Source organism: Phocoena phocoena, chromosome 16, assembly GCF_963924675.1.
Source record: "Phocoena phocoena chromosome 16, mPhoPho1.1, whole genome shotgun sequence".
Taxonomy (NCBI): Eukaryota; Metazoa; Chordata; class Mammalia; order Artiodactyla; family Phocoenidae; genus Phocoena; species Phocoena phocoena.
The window spans coordinates 79,435,150-79,458,781 of NC_089234.1; the positions used below are offsets into that span (position 1 = coordinate 79,435,150).

At 40.8% G+C, this 23,632-nt stretch overlaps 1 protein-coding gene across 1 annotated transcript in view; it reads left to right on the top strand.

The window, feature by feature from the left end:
- Positions 1–346: 346 nt before the first annotated feature.
- PCNX2 (pecanex 2) overlaps positions 347–23,632 on the top strand; it is a 274,609-nt gene continuing 251,323 nt past the window's right edge. Inside the window, exons 1-4 of the mRNA XM_065894194.1 lie at positions 347–499; positions 18,927–19,132; positions 20,320–20,440; positions 21,121–21,157. Coding sequence (XP_065750266.1) covers positions 347–499; positions 18,927–19,132; positions 20,320–20,440; positions 21,121–21,157 — 517 coding nt within the window. The remainder of the gene's footprint in view (positions 500–18,926; positions 19,133–20,319; positions 20,441–21,120; positions 21,158–23,632) is intronic.

Below are 23,632 nucleotides of genomic sequence, written 5' to 3' on the forward strand. Positions count from 1 at the left end.
CCCAAGGAAGGACAACGGAGTGACTCTAGGCGGGCGCTGGGAGGAGCCTCTGGAGCATCCTCCCAGCAGCCGCCTCTGAGCACCATGGGAAAATCCTTCCTCCCTCGGACATGGCGCTCACCTGCCCGGCGGCAGCAGCCGGCTCCGGCGCCGCGGTTCGCGGGTGCGGGCAGAAGAGCAGTTGGAGCTTCGGTCGTGGGGCGGAAGGAGCTGGAGGGGGCGGCGGCGGCGGCGGCGGCGGCGTCCGTGACGCCGCGCGAGGGCCCGCGTGTTAAAGCTGAGAGCGTCCGGGCGGCGGACGGCTGGCAGCGGGCCGCGCGGCGCGCGCCGTTCCCGGGGCGCAGGCATGGCGTCCCGGGTGCTGCTGCTGCTTCGGCAGGGCGTGTGGGCCGCGCTCACCGGGGGCTGGTACCACGACCCGGACCAGAGCAAGTTCACTAACAGCTGCCACCTCTACCTGTGGCTGTTCTTGCTGCTGCTGCCCCTGGCCCTGCACCTGGTGAGTGGCGGCGTTCAAGCCCTGGGGAAACCTCCGAGTGGGCCTCGGGATGGAAAGGATTGGCAGTGATTCCCTAAGAGGCGGTATGGGGAAGGTCTTCAGGAATTTGGGACAGAGAAAGTAAAGGGAAAGGAGAAGGGGCTCTCCGGCAGGAAAAAGAAGTAGGAAGGACTTTGGGGGCTCTGGGGCTCATTAAGAATTGATACCAGCTGTTCCGATGAGTCAGACTCTGCGTGTCGCTGTGGAAGGTTGAACCTGTTTTGTCTGTGAACCGTCCCAGGCCTCTCAGCGGGGTACCTTGCGGTAATGTTTGGTAGAAGCTGCTGTGCATGATAGCCAAAAGGCAAAAATGAAGTGTTAAAAGCAAACCTGTTTCCGTTGTTGATCTTTTACCCCCTTTCCTCCTATTTTTTTTTTTTTTTTTTTTTTTGCGGTACGCGGGCCTCTCACAGCTGTGGCGCCTCCCGCTGCGGAGCACAGGCTCCGGACGCGGAGGCTCAGCGGCCATGGCTTACGGGCCCAACCGCTCCGCGGGATGTGGGATCTTCCCGGACCGGGGCACGAACCCGCGTCCCCTGCATCAGCAGGCGGACTCCCAACCACTTCGCCACCAGGGAAGCCCCCCCCCCCACCCCCGCCTTTCCTCCTTTCTTGTCTTGCTTTGGGAAGGCAGGTTCTATGATTAGTTGCTCAATTTGCAATTTCCACATCGCTGTGTAAAGAAATCTGTAGAAAAATGTAATGATGGATAAATCTAATGTAATTTATTTGACCCTTTAGTGAGGTTACACAGTTGAGTGCTTGCTGAGTAACTACACAGATGACCTTCTTAGGTAAACAAACCTTATTGAAACAATGTTTAACCTTATTTGAAAAGCTCTACAAGCAGGGTGTTTCATGTCATATTAATGTTTAGAATCTAATTTTGATGTCTGTTGAAGGTCTTTATTCCTAAAACATCATTTGATCATGTTCTCCACAGCAAAAATCTTCAGTGAGTTTGCATGGCTGACAGAGTCCCAGTTTGACATTAGAAGTTGTCTGTGATTTGGCTTGCATTTATTGTTTTTCTGGTGGTTTAGCCACAGGATCAGAATTCTGGCTCTGAAGTCAGGCTGCCTACGTGAAATTTTGGGTTCACCTCTTACCAGTTCTCTGACCTTGGGCAAGTTACTTTTACCTTATCTGATTTTTAAAATTTTCTTACCTGTGAAATGAGAAAAACACTAGGACCAGATGTGAAGTGTTGTTTTAGGGATTAAATAAGCACCTAAAGCTATCCATCTTTCTGGCTTGACCTGGGATTGGACTCAGACCTGGTGTAAATTTCCGTTTTGCTACTTATGAGCTGTTTGACCTGATAGTTGACCTATCTAAATCTTTGTTTTGTCATTCTTAAAATAGATGTGATAATGACCATTTCATGGGAAAAATAAATAAATTCCATGTAAAAAGCATTTCATACAGCGGCTAATCCATGGAGACCCTTTAATAAATGGTTTCTTTTTAATAAATGTAAGTTTCCTCTTCTTCTGTGACCTTGTTCATCCTGTTTCCTTAGCCTATAGGGCCCAGGGGCAGCACAGCAGAGAGATGAGGAACACAAGCTTGGGTTCAGTCCTGGTTCTTCTGCTTACTGGTTGTGTGAGCTCAAGCAAGCTTGAGCTTTCTGGCGTGTAAAGCAGGGCTAAGAGTACCTGCCTTATAGGGTGCCTAGGAGGATTGAATGAATGAATGGAGAACTGAATGAATTAATGAACAGTTGATTGAATGAATGCATGAAAGTACTTCTCAGTACTGACTTTATTTTTTCCCCATCATTCACTTGCCAAAATCGAAAGCCCACTGGAAAGGACATCTCTGTCTAGGCTTCCCTGATCCCACTTATCTAGAATTAATCTCTCTTCTCTCTTGCCCTAATACCATTCTGTATTTCATGTCAGTACTATGGCACATTTTGAATTCTGTACTTCGTTGTTGGAACATGTATTTACCTCTGCTCCTGGGTCGTGAGCTTTTTGAGGACATGGTTTTTGATTTTGTTGATTCATCTTGGTTTTCCTTGTTGTACCTAGCAAAGTGCCCTGCATTTGCCTCGCAATGATCTCACACATAATAAACTGGTAGAAATAAAATCAACCTGCTTCTCTTTCTCTTCCAACCAGCATTAGGTTGTCTACCTCACAACATATTTTGAGTATTTCCCGATAATGATCTAATCCCACTCCTTAGCAACAACCTGAGTAACATTTAATGTATATCCCTGCAGATGTTTTTTTATGAGTACGGGCTCATTTTTACATAACTCCTTTTAAGATTTGATGTAGGCATATGCTCGGAACCCTTAATTTCTGCCTAATTATGATTCATTGAGTAGCTTGATTTCTACTTTATATTTGTAAATAGGAAATTGTCCTTAGTTAAGGTCCTCTTTAATGATATTTCAAAATAATTTTTGGCTAAATCTCAAGAGTTTAGAAAGCAAAAAACTGACACCTTAAATACTTTAATTCTTACATCAAACCAGTTATACTAAAATTTCTATATTTTTATGCCAGTGTGCTTTTAACGATTACAGTCATTTTATGTGAGTGCATTTATTACATGGCTGCTTTTTAATATATAGCCTATCTTATTGAAAAAAATGCAGGTAGTCCTTTTCTTGCTCTGGTCTTCCGGTCTCTGAAAATAACCTTAGAAATAAAAGACCCTTCTTCCCCAATGCAGGGTTCTGTTCTCTGGGTTTTGATGCCTAAATATATTTTTCTGCACTTCAGTGCTGCCTGTGATTTTTAACATCTTTCTCAGTTTGTTCCACTTATGAGAACTTGGTCCAAAAAGATCCCTGGCTGCTTGCTGAAGCTCTGTTATTTAAGGGGCCCTGAACTTTTCTGGGTTTTGCACCATTCGATTTAAACATGTTTAGTCAAGACAGTTCCACTGCAGGGAGAATCCACCCTTTTATTTAATGGGGACCTTGAATATGTAAATTAAAATTTTATTATTAATTACTGAGGCAAACTGATCTCTAAGCCCCAGCATTTACTTAGGTCTGGTTGGAAAATAAGTTATTTATTAGCATTTATAAGCTATGTATTTTTGAGAAATGCTCAAAAGTACGCACCTAAAAACATTAGGTCTATTTAGATAATTTGGGAAGAGTTTTACTTTGTTTTATTATCAGCCTACTTAAAAAAAATTTATTTATTTACTTGGTTGCACTGGGTCTTAGTTGCAGCAGGCGGGCTGCTTAGTTGTGGCAGGCGGGCTCCTTAGTTGTGGCTCACTGGCTTCATAGTTGTGGCATGTGAACTCTTAGTTGCAGCATGCATATGGGATCTAGTTCCCAGACCAGGGATCGAACCTGGGCCCCCTGCATTGGGAACTCAGAGTCTTAACCACTGTGCCACCAGGGAAGTCCCATATCAGCCTACTTTTAATTTGGACCAACGGAAAGATGCATTTGTCATTAGAGATGTTTAACCTTTCATTTATTACACATGTTCATGTACTTATTATTTTGAGATAACCAACAGAGATTCATGTAGAGCTTTAGGACAGGAGCATCCAGGGCATGATTCTGACCCTTAAGAAGCTCTGACAGCACCAAGCTAGTGTCAGAAGATGTCCTTGCTCTACTACCTATCAATTGTGTGATCTTGTGCAAGTCTCTTCACTTCTCCGGGCCTCAGTTTTCTCATCTGCAAAATGGGGATAGCGACTTTTGCTTTATAGATTTAAGCAACTGAGATCCAGAGGGAGTGGGTTACTTGCTCAAGGCCATGTAAGTAAGAGTAGTGATATTGAGAATTTTAGCTGAGGTCCTGTCTTCTCCAAGTCTGTGGCCTTGTCAGAGCACTGCGCTGCTGACCTGCTGTGCACGAGGGCATCTGAACTCCCTGAAACAGTGACCCCTCATCAAGGGAAGTTCTGATCATACTGGTGGTAGTAAGGTCAACCTGAGTAGTGGAAAAAATGAGGTGGAGCCTTCACATTCTTCAAGACCCCGTGTGGGGCAACGTTATATATGATTTTCACACAGAAAACCTGTCCTTTATTTTATGGCTGTAGCTTTTTGCTTCCTCTGATTTTCTTGTCTGTTAGCCAGACTTGCTGTGTTTCCAGTTCTGCTTTTTAATTTAGCCTTGGAGACTTTTTTTGATAAGAACCACGTCATTTCTAATTGCTATAATTATAGTAAAATGGGATTATCTGTCTTGGGGCCACGTAGCACCAGATATACAGTGGGTGCTCTGCACGCACTAGCTGTCATTGTCACACCTAGTCGGTGACTCTTTATCACGGTCTGTGGCCACTCACCATTTGGGTACATAACTATTTTTCTTTAGGTCTTGTATGTCTTTGGCCACCCCTTTCTTCACTCCTACTTCTAACACAGAAGATGAGTTTATGTGAATTATGGAAAGGTGGTCTGTCCAAAAAGACACCCTTTCCTGGCTCAGGACCTGGGGACTAGAGTTCAGCCACCATTTGACCCTGTCAGCTGGAGGCCCGTGTGCAGGATGCAGCCTGCACAACCTGACACAGCAGGCCTGGCTGGTCCGTTTGATTGTTGTTACTTTGTTGGACTGCTTGGTACGTTGCTGGTCCCCAAAGCGTATCTCTCACCCTGGTCAATCCTAGCATTCATATTCAGCTTCTTCCTAAGACAGGCTTTTTCTCCTGTTGAATCACCTGGTCTATACTTTGTCTCCTTTGATTCCTAGAAGCTTATTGTCTGGTCCTTCTACTTGTGGGGACCTTAGTTATTCTCACATTGAGATGCACGATGCTCCCCACTTTCCCATAATCCACTTGAATGTCTGAATTTCCTGCCTCCTTCCCTCATCTGTCTGAAACAGAGTGGGTTCGAAGTGCAGGGGCTGCAGCTTAGGGATGCTTGAAGGCATTCTTCCCCGGGCCATGGGCTTCCGGACTCGGGCTGAGTGCCATCCCATGCGGTTGTCTTAAAAGTTTTACTGCTGCAGTTGGTTGTTTGAACTGTGTGTATGAAGGGCTTGGCTCCGTGGGGACTTTGCTTTCCTGGTGGAGGCACTTTTACCAGGGATGTCCCCCTCCCTGGGGCATCCTAGGGCAGTCGTCTTCAGTCTTTTCAGTATGGCCTTTCTTGAGTGATGTCGCCACCCTCCTGCAAAATTCCTTCTGCCTCTCCTCATCTTCTGCCATTTAGACACATGGTTGTCTGCCAGCCAGTTGTGTTTTGTGTCTGTGACAAAAGAACGGGTACCTGCCTTGTCCGAGGATGTCGGCCTCCGCAGCACTCTCCAAAAAGAGTACCCTTTCCCCCTTTCCTTTCCGTTCTGGTATTGCAAGTTCATGACTCATTTTCTGGTGGTTAAATTTATGTCTCTGACCTCACTGGCACTTCCCTTAATTTCTCCCAGTGAGTGACTAGTTTTATTTTGATGCTGCTGTCCTTAGATATACTGTGATTTTTTCCAATCGTAATGTCTAATGGTTTATTTAATAGGCTTGGTGTGATTTATGTATTTACTTAAATTTTTTTAAAAAATGGAAATATAGTTGTTTCATGTCTTGGCTGTTGTGAACAGTGCTCCTGTGAACGTAGGGGTGCATGTGTCTTTTTGAATTATAGTTTTGTCTGGGTATATGCCCAGGAGTGGGATTGCTGGATGGTGGGATTTATTTTATATGGCAGGTGATACTTATCAGGTGATTATTGTTTTCTGATTTTAACCATTTGGTCTTTCAGATGATTCCTTTTACAAGCCACCCAACTTTATTCCCATTTTATCTACTCTAAATCTCTTTTCTACGTCCCATGAAAGTAAAAAATGGACTAGCTCTTAATGGTATTCAGATTTTTTCCTTTTCTTCTGATGGATTTTCCCCTTTAACAACATCATCATCATCATTATTATTATTATTACAGGTAATAATAACAGCCAACACTCACTGAGCACAGATAGACTGACACTGTTAAAAGAGCTTGGCATAGGGGCTTCCCTGGTGGCACAGTGGTTGAGAGTCCGCCTGCCGATGCAGGGGACACGGGTTCGTGCCCCGGTCTGGGAAGATCCCACATGCCGCGGAGCGGCTGGGCTCGTGAGCCATGGCCCCTGAGCCTGCGCGTCCGGAGCCTGTGCTCTGCAACGGGAGAGGCCACAACAGTGAGAGGCCCACATACCGCCAAAAAAAAAAAAAAAAAAAAGAGCTTGGCATGAACTAAAGCATATCTTTCTCACAGTAACCCAGAGAGGCACTGTCATTATTCCCATTTTACAGTTGATGAAACTGGCATGGAGAGGTTGGTTAAGAAGCTTCAGGATCCATGGCTAGTTGTGACCTAACCAGAATTAGAGGCCAAGCAGTTGGAGCTGGTACCCCCTTGGCCATTCCATATTGAATACAGGTAATTTCACAACAGGACCGTCTGTTTTTTGCACATGGGCTTGAGGAGATCCAGAAACTGAACAGGTGCAAAGAAGTATGTAGGAAAAGTTAACTTTCCTCTCACACTTGTCTCTAGTACCTCATTCAAGAGGCAACCACCACACACAATCTTTTGTGTGTTCTTCCAGTGACATTTTATACACATGTGAATGGAAGTGTGATGTGGGGCTGCTAGGTTTAATCCCAAAGCAGCCTTCTTTGTCATCCACTGTCCCATTCAATTTGCCCTGTAGAGGAGTTCTTTCTCTACTCTTAGATAAAAACGTGCAAGCCCCAGGACTTCAGGTCACAGGTAATACAAAGTCTTCTAGTTGCTTTAAGTAACAAAGCACAGACTTGCTGGGGATTTCAGAATGTCTGTTTCCATATGGTGATCCAAGCAGGAAGGGGTATGAGGATGGCAAGGTCTTTTTTCACTCTTTTCCCTCACACACTGGCTAATGTTCTGATGCCTTTGGCATAGAAGAACAGGAAGGTGCTCTGTTGACAGGCACGGTGGTAAGCTGGCTCCCAGCCCTTGAAGCGTGGCTCACGGTCCCAGCTGACTTCCTCTGGCGAGGTCCTTCCACGTGTCCTGCAGAGACCCTGTTCTCTTTTCCAGGGCTCTCCCACCCACAGTTTCTTGGAGGAGGGCTGCTGCCTCTCTATCCCACCTAGTTGCTTATTCTTTTCACAGTTCCTTGGCATGTGGTGGTCCACCCCAGCTTTCCTCTGCTCCAGCGCCCTTTTGGACCTCTAAAGCGAACTCCTGGGTACATGCAAACACTCACATATCCTGTCCCCGAACTGACTCTGGGAGAGCAGGTCAACACCAACATAGCAACTTCTCCTTCATCCCTCCATCCGAGCAGCTAGCCAGCCAGTCTCTCATCTTTCAGCTCTTCTGGGAAGAACCGGACATCAGACTCCTTGCCCAAATTGTCGGGGACCCATAGTAAGTCTTTGAGTGGCCCCACTGAAGCCTTCCTCTCGACTATGGGGGAGAGAGACACAGGGCTCACTGAACACCATGGTCCCCTCCAACAGTTTTCACAGGTCCTCTCATTCTGGACTCTATTACATCCTCGCTTTTGGTGAGGGATTTTAGGGTCATCGCACTCATTGTCATAACCCATGTAGAAGTTTCTGGATGTGGTTTGTCCCAGAAGTTGCACTGAAATCTAATATCTATCCCACATTGGCTCTTTGGTCAACACTTTCAGTTGACTATTTTGTTGTATACGTATGCAACCGTGTATCTGTATGTATCCTTGTTTTTTGCACTTTACCTTTTCTACTTTTTCTTGGAGAGCATTACATAAAGGTCTTCTTCATTATTTATTTATTTTTTAAAAAATTTATTTATTTGTTTATTTATTTTTGGCTGTGTTGGGTCTTCGTTTCTGTGCGAGGGCTTTCTCTAGTTGCAGCGAGCGGGGGCCGCTCTTCATCATGGTGCGCGGACCTCTCTTGTTGCGGAGCACAGGCTCCAGACGCGCAGGCTCAGTAGTTGTGGCGCACGGGCCTAGTTGCTCCGCGGCATGTGGGATCTTCCCAGACCAGGGCTCGAACCCGTGTCCCCTGCATTGGCAGGCAGATGCTCAACCACTGCGCCACCAGGGAAGCCCCTTCTTCATTATTTTTAAGGTCAGCATGGTATTCCACTGTGTGAGTAAAGGGTGATTTATTTGACCCGTTCCCTTGAAGAATATTTACGTTTTTCAGATGATTTTAAACCTAATGCTAATATTTGGCTATTTGCATTGTTTCATTCAGTATTTGAACACTTATATATCAGTCAGGATATACTGATTTGTGCTGATATAACAAATAGCCTCAAAATCTCCTTGGTTTTACCAAGTTTATTTTTTTTGTATTCGTATTATGTGTCCAACATGGTTAGTGGGGAAGGGGAGCATGGTTAGCAGGGGATCCTGGTCATCACAGGCATGTAGGTATCTAGGCTGATAGAACCCCCAGTTTGGGTAGTTAGGGGCTCTGCTCCCCACCATCCTCACCCCATTACCCTGACCATTGCCAGTCACCATGGTGGATGGAGAGAGAGGGTGAAGAGCATGGACTAGCTCTTGAAGCTCCCACCTGGAAACGGCAGATACCTCTTGCACTCAGACATCTTTGTTAGGGCAAGTTGCATGGTCACATCTACCCAAGGGGAGGGGAAAGTACAGTCCTACTGTGTGTCCAGGGAAGAACTGGACCTATTCGTTGGACAACACTTATGTCTACAACAACAGACTGAGTGCCAGGTGTTTGGCTGGATGTTGGGAAAACAACAGGCAAAAGATAGACTGGTATCTCTCCTTATTAAGTTAACAGGTAAAGGTAAACAGGCATGAATAACACAATGATTACTGTTACTACAAGGGAAGTACAAGGTGCTATACAGTAAAGACCTTATCCTGGCTTTGGTGTTTAGGAAGGCTTAACAAAGGAAATAACTTCTAATCTGGAACCTGATGAATGATTAGTAGCTTGTCAAGCAAAGATGGTAGACCAAGAGAAGGAGTTTGAGTTTCAGTCTCAGTATGGTAAGACACATTGATGAATTCTTTTTTGGTCAAGTTTGAAGTAGGATATTATTTTTTATACCCCATTTTTTTTTTTTTTGGGGTATGCGGGCCTCTCATTGTTGTGGCCTCTCCCGTTGCGGAGCACCAGCTCCGGACGCGCAGGCTCAGCAGCCATGGCTCACGGGCCCAGCCGCTCCGCGGCATGTGGGATCTTCCCAGACCAGGGCATGAACCTGTGTCCCCTGCATCGGCAGGCGGACTCTCAACCACCGCGCCATCAGGGAAGCCCCCCAATTTTTATTTTTCAAAAATTTCTAGTCTACAGAGGAGTTGCAAATATAACGCAATGAATACCATATACCCTTCACTTCGATTCACCAGTTCTTAATGTTTTGCCACATTTGCCACATCACTGTCTTATATATTTATACATTTAAAATTTTGCTGAATCATTTGAGAATAAATTGCAAACATCAAGACACTTTCCCCCTAGAAGCTTCATCATGTGTCTCTTAAGGAGAAAGGCATTCTCCCACGTAATCATCACACTCAAAAAATGAATGTTGATGTAATGCTATTGTCTAATACATAGTTCTCATGGAGATTTCCCCAGTTATGCTAATGATGTCCAGCGTAGCTGAGCTTTTTGTTTTGTTTTTCTGGATCTAAGATTCAATCGAGGATCATGCATTGCTTTTAGTTGTCAAGTCTCTGAATTGTCCTTTATTCTAGAACACGTTCTTCAAGTTTTTTTTTTTTCTTTTGTGGCAATAAAAGTTGTTTTGCAGAATGTCCCACAATTTGGATTTTTTAATTGTATCCTTGAGATTAGGTGTCTGATTATGCATTTTTTGGCATGAATACTACCTAAGTGACGTGTCCTTGTCCTGTATCACATCAGAGGCACCCAATGTCATTGCCCCTTTGGTGGTGCCAGTACGTTTGGTCATTGGTCAAGATGGTGTTGGCCAGATTTCTCTGTTGTGCAGGTACCTAATTTCCTCTTGTATTTAACAAATAATCTGGGAGGAGAAGCCTGGAGACTGTACATGTTATTGTATTCCCCCAAAATTTTTACTCATGGTTGTACCAAAAATTGATGATGCTTACCTAAAATAATTACCAAAATGCTGGCTGAAAAATGGTGATTTTCTATTTATTCATAGGTATTCTTCTGTGAAGAAAAGCTGTCCTTTTCCCCCGCCTTGTAGTTTTGTTGTGTTTGTTAGTGTGGTCTCATAGATTCTTTTTTTTTTTATTATTCAATGGATATTATTCATTCCTATCATCATTCTTTTTTTAAATTTAAATATTTAATTTATCTCCAAACCAGAGTTTTTAAAATAGAAGTATAGCTGATTTAAAATTTTATTTTAGTTTCAGGTGTACAGCGTAGTGATTCAGTATTTTTACAGATTATATTCCATTAAAAGTTACTACAAAATAATGGCTGTAATTCCCTATGCCGTACAATATATCCTTGTTACTTATCTGTTTTACACATAGTTGTTTGTATCTCTTAATCCCCTACCCTTAACTTGCTCCTTCCCTTCCCTCTCCCCACTGGTAGCCACTAGTTTGTTCTCTATGTCTGTGAGTTTGTTTCTGCTTTGCTTTATACATTCATTTGTTTTATTTTTCAGATTCCACATAAAATGATATACAGTATTTGTCTTTCTTTGTCTGACTTATTTCACTAAGCATAGTACACTCTAGGTCCATCTACCTTATTGCAAATGGCAGAATTTCATTTTTTTATGGCTAATATTCCATTATACACACACACACACACACACACACACACACACACACACACACCACATCTTTATTCATTTATCTGTCGATGGACATTTAGATTGCTTCCATATCTTGGCTGTTGTAAACAGTGCTGCTATGAACATTAGACTGCATATATCTTTTCGAATTGTTTTTTTCAGATATATACCCAGGAATTGAATTGCTGGATCATATGGTAGTTCTATTTTTAGTTTTTTGAGGACCCTCCATACTGTTTCCCATAGTGGATGCATGAATTTACATTTTCACCAACAGTGTACAACAGTTCCCTTTTTGTCCACATCCTCTCCAGCATTTGTTATTTGTGGACTTTTTGATGATGGTCATTCTGACAGGTGTGAGGTGATAATCTCTTTATGGTTTTAATTTGTGTTTCTCTAATAAGTAGCAATGATGAGCATCTTTTCATGTGCCTGTTGGCCATCTGTATATCTTCTTTGGAAAAGTGTCTATTTAGGTCTTCTGCCCATTTTTTGATTGGATTGTTTGTTTTTTGATATTGAATTGTATGAGCTGTTTGTATATTTTGGACATTAACCCCTTGTCGGTCACATTGTTTGCATATATTTTCTCCCATCCTGTAGGTTGTCTTTTTGTTTTGACAGTGGTTTCTTTTGCTGTGCAAAAGCCTTTAAGTCTAATTTGGTCCCATTTGTTTATTTTTGCTTTTATTTCTTTTGCCTTAGGAGACAGACTCCAAAACTATTGCCACTATTTATGTCAAAGAGTGGTCTGCATATGTTTTCTTCCAGGAATTTTATGGTTTCAGGTCTTACACTTAGGTTTTTAATCCACTTTGAGTTTTTTGTTTGTTTGTTTTTTTATTTTTGTTTTGTTATTTTTTGGCTGCACCATGTGACTTGTGGGATCTCAGTTCCCCTGCCAGGGATTGAACTGGGCCACATCAGTGAAAGCCCGGCATCCTAACCACTAGCCCACCAGGGAACTCCCTATTTGGGGTTTATTTTCACATATGGTGTGAGGAAATGTTCTAATCTCATTCTTAGAACATTTAGCTGTCCAGTTTTCTCAGCAGAAGAGACTGTCTTTTCTCCATTGTGTATTCTTTCCTGTTTTGTCATAGTTCAAGTGTGTAGGTTTACTTCTGGGCTCTCTATTCTGTTCCATTGATCTATGTGTCTGTTTTTGTGCCAGTACCATGCTGTTTTGATTACTGCAGCTTTGTAGTATAGTCTAAAGTCAGGGAGTGTGATACGTCCAGCTTTGCTCTTTTTTCTCAAGATTGCTTTGGCAATTTGGGGTTTTCATGGTTCCATATGAATTTTAGGATTATCTGTTCTAGTTCTGTGAAAAATGTCGTGGGTATTTTGATAGGAATTGCATGAAATCTGTTGATTGCTTTGGGTAGTATGGACATTTTCATAATATGAATTCTTTCAATCCAAGAACACAGAATATCTTTCCATTTCTTTTTATCATCTTCAAATTCCTTCATCAATATTTTATAGTTTCCAGGGTCTAGGTCTTTCACCTCCTTGGTTAAGTTTTTTCTTAGGTATTTTATTCTTTTTGATGTGATTGTAAAAGGGATTGTTTCCTTAATTTCTCTTTGTGATAGTTCATTATTAGTGTATAGAAAAGCAAACGATTTCTGTACATTCATCCTGTATCCTGCAACTCTCCCCAGTCTTTTTGATATTAAGTTTACCCAAAATTTGGCAAGTGGTACCTTTTTCCAGCAGTTTTTGAGTCCTTTGGATATGTCCTCATCAGCTTTTGAGCATTTTCTTGCTTTCTAGCCCAACAAGTTAGTCCACACTTAGCTTATACATTTTCTGCCCCAGCCCTGGAAAAACCAGTCATTACTCTAAGGAGCCCTGATCCTTTTGGTGGGAAGTGGCATTTGGAATCCAAGATTTGGGGAAGCTGTAGTTATATTTATTGCTTTGGGGTTGTCTTTGCTTCTAGGCCCTTTCAGTAGACAGAGCTAGGGGAGCATATTTACCTATCTATCTAGCAGTCGTCTACTGAGAGTTGTTCTGAAACCTTTATAATCTGATCCAAGTTAAAGGATTTTTCTTTTCCTTCACCTGCTCCACATTTGTATCTCCTTTTTTCCCACAGTGAGAACTCTGGTTGCCAACAATATCATTTTTTCAATCCTAAAATATACACAGGAATTACTACTCCCATACCTCTACCAAAAGAAAATCTTTTGGTTAAGTCCAAGATTGTTTTGTGTTTTTGTTATTATTATTATTTTAAGAATATAGCAATAAGGTGCTGTGAGAGTATTGTTTTCTAAAGTTACTTGGATTAATTATTTAAAATTTTTTTATTGAGATATAATTGACATATAACATATTAGATTATGGTTTATGATGTAATGATTCAATATTTGTATAGGATTAAGTCCTTTTTTAAAAATACTTATTTTATTTATTATTTATTTTATTTATTTATTTGGGCTGCACTGGGTCTTGGTTGCAGTATCTTCGTTGCGGCATGTGGACTTCTTAGTTGCAGCATGTGGGATCTTTAGTTGCAGCGTGCGAACTTCTTAGTTGCGGCATGCAAACTCTTAGCTGTGGCATGCATGCGGGTTCCAGTTCCCTCACCAGGGATCCAACCCGGGTCCTCTGCATTGGGAGCGCAGAGTCTTACCCACTGGACCACCAGGGAAGTCTCTAGGAATAATTTTTTATATTTAATTTTTGATTTGTCTTTGTTGTTATGCTATCCATTTGCTATATGGTTGGTTTCATCTGTGGGTGTTTAATTTTAGTTTTTTTCCCTCCATCTTTGTTTATTTAATAATTTTGGGAGGTATAAAACAGGTTAAAAAACACATTAAAAAGATATGCCAGTTTACTTTGTCAAAAAATGTCTCTGGCTGCTGGGCGGAGAGTAGATTCGAGAAAGAGCAGGATAGAAGTGGGAGGTTCAGAGGCTATTTTGTTGGTCCAGCCCAGAGATGATGTTGGCAGTAAAGATGGAGAAATGTGGATCTAGTTTGATAAGATTTAGTGACATGTTCATTTTTGGGGTGGAGAAGTAAGGATGAAATCAAGGGTCATGCCCAGTTACCTGGTTTGAGCAGCAAGTGTTTGGGGTACCGTTGACTGAGGTGGGAAAGTGTATGTAGGAGAGGATAGTTGGTGACAAAGGACATTAAACTAAATACCTAATTTTAGACATGTTAGCTTGGAGTTTCCTTTTAGATGTGAAAGTGGAGATGTTGACTAGGTGGTTGGATTTAGGTGTGGGGAGCTTAGATAAGCAATCTAAGCCAGAGATATGGATTGGAAAATCATCAATATAGAGATTCCATTGACTGCCAAGGGACTGAGTGAGAACATGTAGGAAGAGAGAAGAGCGCTGAGGCCCCAGGAGCTCTAGACTCAGATGTACGGCAAAGAGGAGGTGTGAGTGAGGCAGGGACAAAGCTAGGAGAGTGTGGCCTCTTAGAAGCAGAAAGAGGTGAACATTTCAAGAAGTGAGCAACTGTGTTGAGGGCTGCTGAGAAAATTGGATTAAATTGTTGTCTTTAGAGACGTTGACAAGAACATTTTCAGTGGAGTGTTGGGGAGTAACAGCCAGATTGCTGTTAACATCCATCATCCTTTTCAGAATATCATTCTGAGAAAGGTTGCCTCCTATGGTTAATAAGGATGTGTTAAAATGCTAAGTTGATGGAAACAGGAAAACATTGTGATTTACCTTAGAACAAGTAAACCTCTATTCAAGATCTGAATATACCTTATATCCGGGGGAAACATCTGGGATCGAAATTAAATACAAATTTAAAACTGCTCATTCATGACAGATTTCTCCTAAACCCTCTTCCTTTCCTTGCATGCATACTTATAGGAGAGAAAATTCTGGAAGCTGGAGATCTTTTGTTGACTGAGCATAATGAGGTCAGCAGAAAAATGGCCTGGATAGGAATTTTCAGTGATGTTCCTGGGATTGTAGAATTGGGAGAATATGCGCAGAGCTCTAATTATATGGCATAAAAAAGGGGACATTTAGAGGATGCTAGATTCCATTTGGAGGGTCTACTGAAGGGGGAGAGGCTTTTAAAGGAATCATGAGAGCAGAGAATTTGGGGAGGAATAATGTGCCATGAGTCATGTGCTGTGAAACCTTTCCTCTCGCCAAGGAAATTTTCAGTAAAATGTCTATCTCTTACTAGGGTCTGGTGCGGTGTAGGGGCTTTCCAGTGGTGCGACAAAGTGCTAAGTGGTCCTTCATCGAGGATGAGACAGGACCTGTTCTCACCTGGGTTGCAAACTAGTTACTAATGTTCATGTCAACTTCAACTTCAAGCTTCTTGCCTTCTCCTAATTCCAACATTACTAAGCTTATGCTGTAGCCCATATTTATGAGAAGAGTGGCAAGTCAGTTTTTTTCCAAATGAATTTCCCCAGTATCCATATATAATCTTTTCTCTCTCCCCCTTCTTGCCTAGCCTTCTTTTCCCAATGCCTTAGGGTTTTTATCTCTAATCTTGAATGGAAGCTTCCCCATAAAATGGTACCCCCCAATATTAATTTAGGTGAAACCATGCTAGCAGCCATGCCCCAAATCTCAGTGGTTCAGTGAATCAAAGGTTTATTTCTCGCTTCTATTACATGTCCATCTTGGGTCTGTAAGGGCCTTGTCCCACAGAGTCACCCAGGAGCCCAGGCTGAAGGAAGCTCTGTTGTCTTGTAGATGGATCTGGAAAACGTGGCCTCTGAGATTATCAACTAAAGAGGAGGAGGAGGGTGGCATGGAAGAGGCACCAGCTCATCATTGTTTAGGCTTAGTAGTGACTGGCCACTTCTGCTCATGGCCCGTTGGCCAAAAGTAGGCACATGGGCCCAGCCTGACTGCAAGAGAGGCTGGGAAATGTAGGAGAGCCCGTGGGATATTTAGTGAGCACTTTCTCTGCTACCCCTACTAATTGGAATACTATGAGACCCAAGCTACATTATAATTCAGACAACTTATGAATATAATTTGTATATGACAGGGAATTCCTTGGTGGTCCAGTGGTTAGGACTCCGTGTTTATGGTGCAAGGGGCATGGGTTCCATCCCTAGTCGGGAAACTAAGATCCCACTAGCACAGCCAAAAAATAAGAAAATAAATAAAATAAAATAATATAAAATAATTCTCCTTTAAAAAATAATTTGTATATGACAGTTTGCTAATCTATTCTCATAGACATTTGCTGGGGTTTATTAAAAACTTTTTTTATCTGCCTTCTTTTTCTCCCCACTTTTACTAAGAAGTAATTGACACACGACACTGTGTAAGTTTAAGGTAGAAATCCTGATGGTTTGATTTACGTATATTGCGAAATGATTATCACAGCTAAGCATGGGCTTAGTTAACATCCATCATCTCATATAGATACAGTACAAAGAGAAGAAAAAAATTCTTGCGATGAATTAGGATCTACCCTCTTAACAACTTTCCTATATATCATACAGCAATGTTAATTATAGTCATCATATACATGGCATCCTTAGTACTTATTACTCTTGTAAGTTTAGACCTTTTCACCACCTTCCTTCAGTTTCCCTCCTCCCACCCTCCCCCCATCTCTGGTAACTACAAATCTGATCTCTTTTTCTGTAAGTTTGGTGTTTTTCTTTTTGTTTTAAACTAATATAAATTTGTATTTCACTTATATTTAAATAAATTTCATGTAAGTGAGATCATACAGTATTTGTCTTGTCTTTCTCTGACTTACTTCACTCAGCATCCTGTTGGTTTTAGCATTTGCTGGGTTTTCTTGCTTCTTTATCAGTTTCTTCAAACTTACTCTCTAGCTTTAGCCTACATTTATTGATATTATTATTTTTAAAATTTATATTTTATTGAAGCACGGTTGATTTACAATGTTGTGTTAATTTCTGGTGTACAGCAAAGTGATTCAGTTATATATACATACATTCTTTTTCGTATTCTTTTCCAGTATGGTTTATCACAGGATACTGAATATAGTTTCCTGTGCTCTGCAGTAGGACCTTGTTGTTTAGCCATACTATACATAATAGTTTGCATCTGCTAACCCCAAACTCCCAATCCTTCCCTCCCCCAGCCCCCTCCCCCCTCCCCCCTCGGCAGCCACAAATCTGTTCTCTATGTCTGTGAGTCTGTTTTGTAAATAAGTTCATTTGTATCATTTTTTTTTAATCCCACATATGAGTGATGTCATATGGTATTTGTGTTTCTCTTTCTGACTTACTTCGCTTAGTATGGTAATCTCTAGGTCCATCCGTTTTGCTGTAAATGGCATTATTTCATTCTTTTTTATTAGCCTACACTTTTTTAGACCTGAAATATACATACATGTTAAGGAAAAGTGATGGGGGCTATTAATGGCCTCTCCTCTCTGTCTCTCTTCAACTTGGCTATATGTTCCTTGAGGTTCTTCACAACTTCTCATGAGGAGGTACATGTGTAAATGTGGAACTTATCTGCTTCCAGGGAGGGGAACTGACTTTATATATTTCTATCCATCTGATATTTATCTTATTTAATCATTCTGTCATTCACTTATTTATGAATTCATATTTATTTGTGGACTTTTATCCGCATGAAATGAAAACAAGTCAGTGATGGTGAAAATTCTTCACTTCAGCTTTTACTGTAGGTGATCGTTTCCTCTTTCTTGGTTGTTCCTTTGGCTTGGCTGTTCTGCTTTAGGAACGGTCTTACCCAGATGGTAAATTGTTAGATAGGACCAGGGCAGGTAGTGCAGGGGCTGCATGGGAGCAGAAGGGGGCCGGGCCATGTGGCCTCTGAGCCTCGCTGTGTTCCAGGTTGCAGCACTGACTGGAATCATTACTGGACTTATGAGATCCTTCTGGGAGATGCATTGCTAAAAGGGTCTCGCTGTTTATTGAGGTTGTCGTTAGTATCATCTTGGGACCCTCAGGAATTCATTTCTATCCCAGAAGATAAGAATTTCATTTAGGAAGGACCAGAGAACCTGCCATGGTCCACGGTCTGTGAGAGAAATAGGAAGGGATGTGGGGTATCCTACAGAGTGGGACAATTACATGGATCCCAGTGATTCATTTTGTTTCTTGAGGGGACTGGACAGAATTGAGCTGACCTTCACCATGATCTCCATGCAAAGATCCTTTGCCACTTTTGGAAATGTCCCTCTGCCTTTGAGAGGCAGTACACCCTCTTATGGCCCCTGCCTACATCATGTCACTAGAGAAGTCCATGGCTTGATGATATTAACCCAATGGGAAATCAGGGAGGAAAGCAAGGGGGCATTACACTAACCTTTCTCCTTCCCTTTGTTCTCTGCAAGGCCGTTTGTGTTTTGTTGAAGAAAACAGCATCTCAAAGGCCCTCCTCTGGCCTTGAAGACCATATGCACGGAAGACCAGACTAGCCTGTAGAAAAGAGCTGGTAGAAAATGGAGACTCTCACTATAACGTATCTTTTGTTCCATGGGGTTCCTGTCTGCAAATCACATGTTGGTCATTGCAGCTAGTACCAGCACCTGAAAAATAAGAAAGACTTTAAAAAAAAATAAAAAGGTAGTAGCTCTTTCTCTTCAGGTATTACGAACAGGAAAAGTTATAAAACTAATAAAATTTGAAATCTCGCCCAACTTATGCTCAATAACTAGTTTTAAAATACTTTTAGATTTAAGACCAGAGGTAATCCTACAAGCAAATACATTTTTTCCTTTCTTTTCTCTTCTCTAGGCTTTTCCTCCAAATGCCATCACTGTATTTTTTTACTGCAGCTCAGTGACGATATTCTTCACAATAATCAAATTGATCAGTTATCGCCTACACCTCATGTTTGATAAAGGAGAAGTGATCCAGCAAAGGCCCTCCAGAAAGAAGGAAAAGCCAAGTAAAGACAAAGAGGCCATCAGTGACCACATAACCAATCATAAAAATACAGGGTAACATTTCTCATTAATGCATTAGTTCATAATTTAAAGGTTTTAATTTTGATTAAAATAATTTTTCTCATGTATGAGTTGTTTGTGAAAATATGCCAGGAGAGGCAGACACAAATATGTACATTTTTCTCATATTTAAACATACACTTAGGCATAAAAATAATGCCTAAGTTGATAGGCATTTTATGATAATGCCTTACCGTTGATAATCCAGACGGTTTAACTGACTATTTAATAGGACCTTATGCCATGCTCTGAAATTCATTTGCATTAGGCTTAGTGTAGCAAAATATTTCACTTCAGTATTTTTATCTCATCATCTCAATGCTTAGTGCACGCCAGAGTATTTTCAGAAAGAACATTTGTGTTTGTTAATATAAAAGTAATACATTGCATAGAACTAAAATATTACGAGTAATTCCCAAGTGAGCATTCATCACTATTCTTGGTCTTATTTCTGATGGTTCCTTAAGAGAGCATGTCTTATTTTAAAGTAATGTTTATTAGCTTTTAAAAATAAAACTTGTATACCGTGAACGCTTCCCCTTTTTTATACATATATATTTTTTTATTGAAATATAGTTGACTTATAATGTTGTGTTAGTTTCAGGTGTACAACAAAGTGATTCAGTTATGTGTGTGTGTGTGTGTGTGTGTGTGTGTGTATATATATATATATATATATATATATATATACATACTTTTTCAGATACTTTTCCCATATAGGTTATTACAAAATATTGAGTATAATTCCCTGTGCTATCCAGTAGGTCCCTGTTGTCTATCTCTTTTATACATAGTAGTGTGTATATGTGACTCCCAAATTCCTAATTTATCCCTCCCCGTCCTTTTCCCCTTTGGTAACCATAAGTTTGTTTTCTAAGTCTGTTTCTGTTTTGTATATAAGTTCATTTGTGTCATATCATAGATTCCACATATAAGTGATACCATATGGTATTTGTCTTTCTCTGTCTGACTTACTTAGTATGATAATCTCCAGGTCCATCCATGTTGCTGCAAATGGCATTCTTTCTTTCTTTTTTTATGGCTGAGTAATAGTCCATTGTGTATACCATGAATTGGACAAAGTGGAATCAAGGAAAAAAAATTGTTTGAGGACTAAGGTCAAAAGAGCCATAGTTTTATTTGATAATATCACTGCCCCTGTGTTTCTCATGGTGGCTTAGCAATAATGGGCGGATTAACAACGGCAAAAAGGAAGAGGCCAGTCGAACCCTCTCCACGCCTCCCGTCCACGGCAGCTCCAGAGGACAGAGCATAAACTCTCATCATTCATCTGGGCTCCTGGTTAGTGGTCTGTTTTCTGTTTCACTCTCCTCATGCCGCTGGAGTGTTGATCATGGAAGTGTGCAATGGTGGTGACTGCAACTTATGTGCACTGGTTGTAAATACTGGCCTCTTGGTGGCAATGACCTGAGGGGAGCACATGGACCATGAGATAAACACCCAGTCACCCGTTCCAAGCACACCCACCGGCCTTCTCTGCAGTCTGCCTGCCCTGCCGAGACTGCACCACGGCCAGAAGAACCCATAAGCTCACCTTCACTGCCCTCTCCCTGGTCCTGTCTGTCATTCATCTCAATCATCGTATTTGCAATGCTTTCCCCTGGAATCCACTCCACCACTCCACATGAAATCATACTTAAATCACCTTTATTCTAGATTCACTTTCTTGGGCTCTATTCACTATAGTCTGAAGTAGCCCATTAGTTTTTCTCCTTACTTTCTTAATTACCAAACTCCCTTTTCTCACAGCACCGTGGGCTTCATTGGATGTCTACACTCTAGATATTTTTGTGTCCATCTTTGCTACCCGTTTTCTAAGTGGACACTCTGTTGTGTCTTTCCCATGTGCCATTGAGAGAAACAGTGGCTGCTGACTGCCTGGAAGTGGGCAGGGAGCTGAATCATGTTGATTGATTTTTTTTTTTTTATATTGATTGATTTTTGTTCTTTAATTTATTTAGGAGCTGCCAGAACAGGAAACAGTGGAAGATCTCAAAGGTAGAGTGCTTGTTCTCATCATTTAATATTTTATCACAGCATTATCTTCAGTGAAGCAAAAAATAATTTTCATAGAGCAGAATGCCAGTGAATTCATTCAGAATTACAACTGTACCCAAGATTGCAGTTTTGTTTTACCTTCTTCTCTTTAGCTCTTCATTTTCATTATTTCTTATCAGAATTTGTGTATCATGTCTACGTTCAGACTGTGATATTGTATTGATTATATTTCATTGTCCTTTCTGCAGTCTGTGACTCCTTTCATACAGCTCATAATAGCAGATGTAAAGTAGGATAAATTCATCATCGACACAGTATACTTTTTATTACAGTACTTACACTGAAAAATGACAGAGGAAATGACATTGCATTCTGTGTATATGCATTTCTGTCAAGTTACAAATTTTGTTCCTGAAATTTTCTTTTAACCCTCCCACCACAAATATTTGTTTCACTTTTTTACTAAGATTTCATTTTATTGTCTTTTTTTTTTTAGTTATTTCTGAGATACATTTTAAAGTAATAACTAGAATTATGACTTATAACATTATACCAGAACATACAAGGTTTTTAGAAATTTCATGTAATGTCTGAAACATTTATATTAACATATTTCCATACAAATAATACAAAGAAAGTTTAGTATTAGTTTTTGTTTGTTTGTTTGTACTGCAGGTTCTTATCAGTCATCAGTTTTATACACATCAGTGTATACATGTCAATCCCAATCGCCCAATTCAGCAGACCACCATCCCCACCCCACTGCGGTTTTCCCCCCTTGGTGTCCATATGTTTGTTCTCTACATCTGTGTCTCAACTTCTGCCCCGCAAACCGGATCATCTGTACCATTTTTCTAGGTTCCAAATACATGCGTTAATATACGATATTTGTTTTTCTCTTTCTGACTTACTTCACTTCACTCTGTATGACAGTCTCTAGATCTGTCCATGTCTCTATAACTGACTCAATTTCGTTCTTATTTATGGCTGAGTAATATTTCATTGTATATATGTACCACAACTTCTTTATCCATTCGTCTGTTGATGGGCATTTAGGCTGCTTCCATGACTTGGCTATTGTAAATAGCGTTGCAACGAACATTGGGGTGCATGTGTCTTTTTTTTTTTTTTTTTTTTTTTTGCATGTGTCTTTTTGAATTATGGTTTTCTCTGGGTATATGCCCAGTAGTGGGATTGCTGGATCATATGGTAGTTCTATTTTTAGTTTTTTAAGGAACGTCCATATTGTTCTTCATAGTGGCTTTATCAATTTACATTCCCACCAACAGTGCAAGAGGGTTCCCTATTCTCCACACCCTCTCCAGCATTTGTTGTTTGTAGATTTTCTGATGATGCCCATTCTGACTGGTGTGAGGTGATACCTTATTGTAGTTTTGATTTGCATTTCTCTAATAATTAGTGATGTTGAGCATCTTTTCATGTGCTTCTTGGCCATCTGTATGTCTTCTTTGGAGAAATGTCTATTTAGGTCTTCTGCCCATTTTTGGATTGGGTTCTTTGTTTTTTTAATATTGAGCTGCATGAGCTGTTTATATATTTTGGAGATTAATCCTTTGTCCATTGATTCGTTTGCAAATATTTTCTCCCATTCTGAGGGTTGTCTTTTCGTCTTGTTTATGGTTTCCTTTGCTGTGCAAAAGCTTTGAAATTTCATTAGGTCCCATTTGTTTATTTTTGTCTTTATTTCCATTACTCTAGGAAGTGGATCAAAAAAGATCTTGCTGTGATTTATGTCAAAGAGTGTTCTTCCTATGTTTTCCTCTAAGAGTTTTATAGTGTCTGGTCTTACATTTAGGTCTTGGATCCATTTTGAGTTTATTTTTGTGTATGGTGTTAGGGAGTATTCTAATTTCATTCTTTTACATGTAGCTGTCCAGTTTACCCAGCACCACTTAGTGAAGAGACTGTCTTTTCTCCATTGTATATCTTTGTCTCCTTTGTCATAGATTAGTTGACCATAGGTGCATGGGTTTATATCTGGGTTTTCTATCTTGTTCCATTGATCTGTGTTTCTGTTTTTGTGCCAGTACCATATTGTCTTGATTACTGTAGCTTTGTAGTATAGTCAGAAGTCAGGGAGTCTGATTCCTCCAGCTCCGTTTTTTTCCCTCAAGACTGCTTTAGCTATTCGGGGTCTTTTGTGTCTCCATACAGATTTTAAGATGATTTGTTCTAGTTCCGTAAAAAATGCCATTGGTAATTTGATAGGGATTGCTTTGAATCTGTAGATTGCTTTGGGTAGTATAGTCATTTTCACAATATTGATTCTTCCAGTCCAAGAACATGGTATATCAGTCCATCTGTTGGTATCATCTTTAATTTCTTTCATCAGTGTCTTATAGTTTTCTGCATACAGGTCTTTTGTCTCCCTAGGTAGGTTTATTCCTAAGTATTTTATTCTTTTTGTTGCAATGGTAAATGGGAGTGTTTCCATAATTTCTCTTTCAGATTTTT